The 3,204-nt window shown below is 35.0% G+C and overlaps 1 protein-coding gene across 1 annotated transcript; it reads right to left on the reverse strand.

Annotated features, from left to right (window-relative positions):
* Window positions 1–1,595: 1,595 nt before the first annotated feature.
* LOC119614870 (muscle-specific protein 20) lies at window positions 1,596–2,961 on the reverse strand. Its single transcript, XM_037970967.1, has 3 exons — window positions 2,751–2,961; window positions 1,950–2,282; window positions 1,596–1,882 (listed from the first exon to the last, which is right to left on the reverse strand). The coding sequence occupies exons 1-3, from the start codon at window positions 2,778–2,780 to the stop codon at window positions 1,691–1,693; spliced, it is 555 nt and encodes a 184-aa protein (XP_037826895.1). The 5' UTR covers window positions 2,781–2,961; the 3' UTR covers window positions 1,596–1,690.
* Window positions 2,962–3,204: the final 243 nt, after the last annotated feature.

Below are 3,204 nucleotides of genomic sequence, written 5' to 3' on the forward strand. Positions count from 1 at the left end.
ACCCCACCGTTTTATTATTTCAAGTAACCGTATATGATTATTGCGCTCTCCTTGGGTCGAACGGTTGATAGCAACAACATTCGATCTTCAATTGCCAATTATCCCCGAGTGGAATGATACCCAGTCCTTCGTCCAGTTGGTTAAGAGTATTGCTAAAGTTTTCACTGGTGGTAGTTTCAGGTTACGTCCAGTGAAGAAGCTATGTATTTCTCTGAGATAACCATTCACTCGATCGCATAGCTCATCAACGTTTTGGCCCGTTGCCATTATGGTGCAGTTGTGCGCATATGATATAATTTCCACACCCTGTGGAGGTGTGGGGAGTTTAGAGAGGTAGAAGTTAAACATTAGGGGAGATAGGACACTGCCCTGTGGTACTCCTTGTTTAACTATATGGGTTTTGATGGCTAGTCTCTAATCTCAACGAACGACTGACGACCATGCAGATAATTCACAATACATCTCTTCAAACTGTTGAGCATGGTGGACTGCAAGATATCCTGGATGAGTGTGGTATGGCTGACTGTATCGAAGGTTTTCAATAAGTCCAGCGTCACACTGAGTGGTTATGGCGGTTAATGCTGAGGTGGTGCTGTGCATCATACGCCTCAAGAGCCTTAGCGACTGGTGATAGGATGGAAATCGGCCTGTAGGATTGACCCTCTGTCGCGTTCTTCCATGGTTTTAGTATCGGGATGACTCTATCCTTTTTCTAAGCATTGGGTAATATCAGGCTGCTCGTAGACAGGTTAAAAACCATTGTCAAGCATCAGCATGAAAATGTCATCAGGGTCAATCGCCATAGATGGTTTGGCAGCGTTGATGGCCTTTGCAACTTCGGAAGGGGTGTCGGTAAATATCCTAACCTTTGGTGGTACCATATTTATTCCAACACTGTTTTTACATGCCGTTATAGCTCAGACTTCTGACTGGAAGCTAGTGTTGTAAGTAAACGTTAGTGTATTTAAATTTCTATGTTTCTAATGTAGATCTCCAGGTCCTTATTGTCTTCCAATTTAGAGCTATCGGTATAGTAAAGGATTCCTGCTGGTATTTGCTCTAATGTTCCGCTTTACCATGATATGCTTTCTGATATCAGAGCTTAAAGCTCCCTACAAGTTCTCTGTCTGCCATGCGATCGGGAACGTTTGATATGAATGTTCATTAACATTTCGAGAGTCTTGGTTGCCGAAGTGCTCATGAAACTTGTAGTGGTTTCTTTCCAAAGATGTCCGGATTAATCGCGCTTTTATGAAGCCATGCGTTCTTTCTTTTTAAAATCTGTAATTTCAAAATCATTTTACTCAATTCCAAATTAAGTATTTTAAATAAAACCCATTTAATTTAAGTGATCAGTTCATTTTTTTATTATTTGAAACGCGTTTCTTTATTTTTTTCTATTATTTTAACTAATTTTACATTTCTTTTTAAATATAAAATTAACTTAAACATAAACTTATGTTTACTTTATATAAAATACAAAAAACTTTTTTTTTACTCTTTTAATTTAAAAAAAATACAATTTCCTTCTAATAAATTTTGTATAGAAAAGAAAAATGTATTGGTGTTGTTGTTGTGAGAGTGAGTGTTTTGTGTGTATATGTTTTTTTAAAAGGAATTTTTAACTTAAACTAAAACCGTACAAAATTTTGAGTGAGGGGTGGGTGGGATTTGAAGGATCTGAAGGCATTTACTTGCCGAGCAAGATTTTACGGCCAGCACCGATGTTTTGACCAGATTGGGTGGCACCCTTGTTGGTACCGGCTTGCAAGCCAATAACGGTTTGACCAGCCTTCAATTGTTCTTCGGTGAATTCACGTTTGCATTCATCAGCAGGCTTGGGGCCCAAGAAGGGACCTTGGAATTCAGGGTGTTTGTAGCACTGTTAAATAAAATAATAGAAAATATTATTAACGTATTTTAGAGGAAGAAGCGTTAGTATAACTTACAGCACGACCCAAAGCAAAGATGGTGTTGGTTACTTGGGCAATATCTTTCTTTTCCCACAAATCAACAGTTTGGAATACATCAAGATCGGGTACACCGTAAGCCTTCAAGGCCTTTTGGAAGTTGTTGATGTTTTCCATCATCTTGAATTGACCGCCAGAGGTGTTGATCTTGGGCACAGCATTGGGGGACAAAGTGTTGATCAATTTGCACAAAACTTGACCGTCCTTAAGATGTTCCTCGTATTCAACACCAGCGGGGAATTTCTCACCCAAAATGGCTTCCATCCATTCTTGGGCTTCTTTGTCCATCTGGGGGTTACGCTTGCCAGCGATCTAAGAAGAGTAGTAGAGTGTTAAACAAATTTTAGTTTTAAGTACAAAATATTAAAAATATTTTTAGAATTTTTTTAATTTTTTCACATTTTTTTTTATAAATTTTTTAAAAAATTCTAAATTTGTTTAGTTTTTTTTTTTCATAAAATTTTATATAAATATTTTCTTTATAATTAAACTTAATTTACTTCTGTTTATAAATTTTACGATTTCTTTGAACAATTTCAATTTTTCACATTTTTCTAAAATTATTTGAAAAATATTGTTATATTTTTATTACAACAAATTCAAGGTTAAATTAGAAATTTCGAACTGTTTCATTTTTCAAATATTTTGTACACTTTTTTCATAATTTTGTTAATTTTTAGGATTTAAATTTTTAAAAATTTTTCAATATTCCAAATTTTTTCTTTGTTCACTTAAAATTCACTTAAAAATGTTCCTTTTTTTCACTGTTTCCATATTCACCTTAGCCTTAATAGCACGTTCGAGAGACATGTTGTGTTTTGTTTTGTGTTTTTTGGAAAAGTTGCTTTGCTAAAAATCCAAAGTAGACTGATACTGATCCTCGCCGATGCTAGAGTTTATAAACACCTTGATTTTCAATTCACAATAAACGTTATTAACGTTATTTTTCCGCGGCACCCACACACTCTCGCTAAATATACGAATGAACATAAAAAAAACACTCAATTCCCATTAGCTCTCACGCTCTCCGAAAAGTTCACTACAAGTCCATAAGCCCAACCACAAACTCATTTTAACGGAAAATTTTCTTAACAATAATTTCCAAAAATATCTATCACACAACTCACTCACTCAAGAGTATAAATTTAGCTACACGCCCACGCATTTTTAAATGCTATTAGTAAAATTGTTCAAAAATTTTCATCATAAAGTACAAAAATATTTTTTGTTTTTT

The sequence above is a fragment of the Lucilia sericata genome, unplaced genomic scaffold (genome assembly GCF_015586225.1).
Source record: "Lucilia sericata isolate MDLA Ls3-8-SP2 unplaced genomic scaffold, ASM1558622v1 Contig003559F_arrow, whole genome shotgun sequence".
Lineage (NCBI taxonomy): Eukaryota > Metazoa > Arthropoda > Insecta > Diptera > Calliphoridae > Lucilia > Lucilia sericata.

What these genes read in the sequence shown, in the direction of transcription:
- LOC119614870 (XM_037970967.1), bottom strand. Translation starts at nt 2,780, where the DNA reads ATGTCTCTCGAACGTGCTATTAAGGCTAAG. An exon ending in AACGTGCTATTAAGGCTAAG is followed by an intron (nt 2,283 to 2,750) that starts GTGAATATGGAA and finishes TACTCTTCTTAG; the next exon opens with ATCGCTGGCAAGCGTAACCC. An exon ending in TCTTTGCTTTGGGTCGTGCT is followed by an intron (nt 1,883 to 1,949) that starts GTAAGTTATACT and finishes TTTATTTAACAG; the next exon opens with TGCTACAAACACCCTGAATT.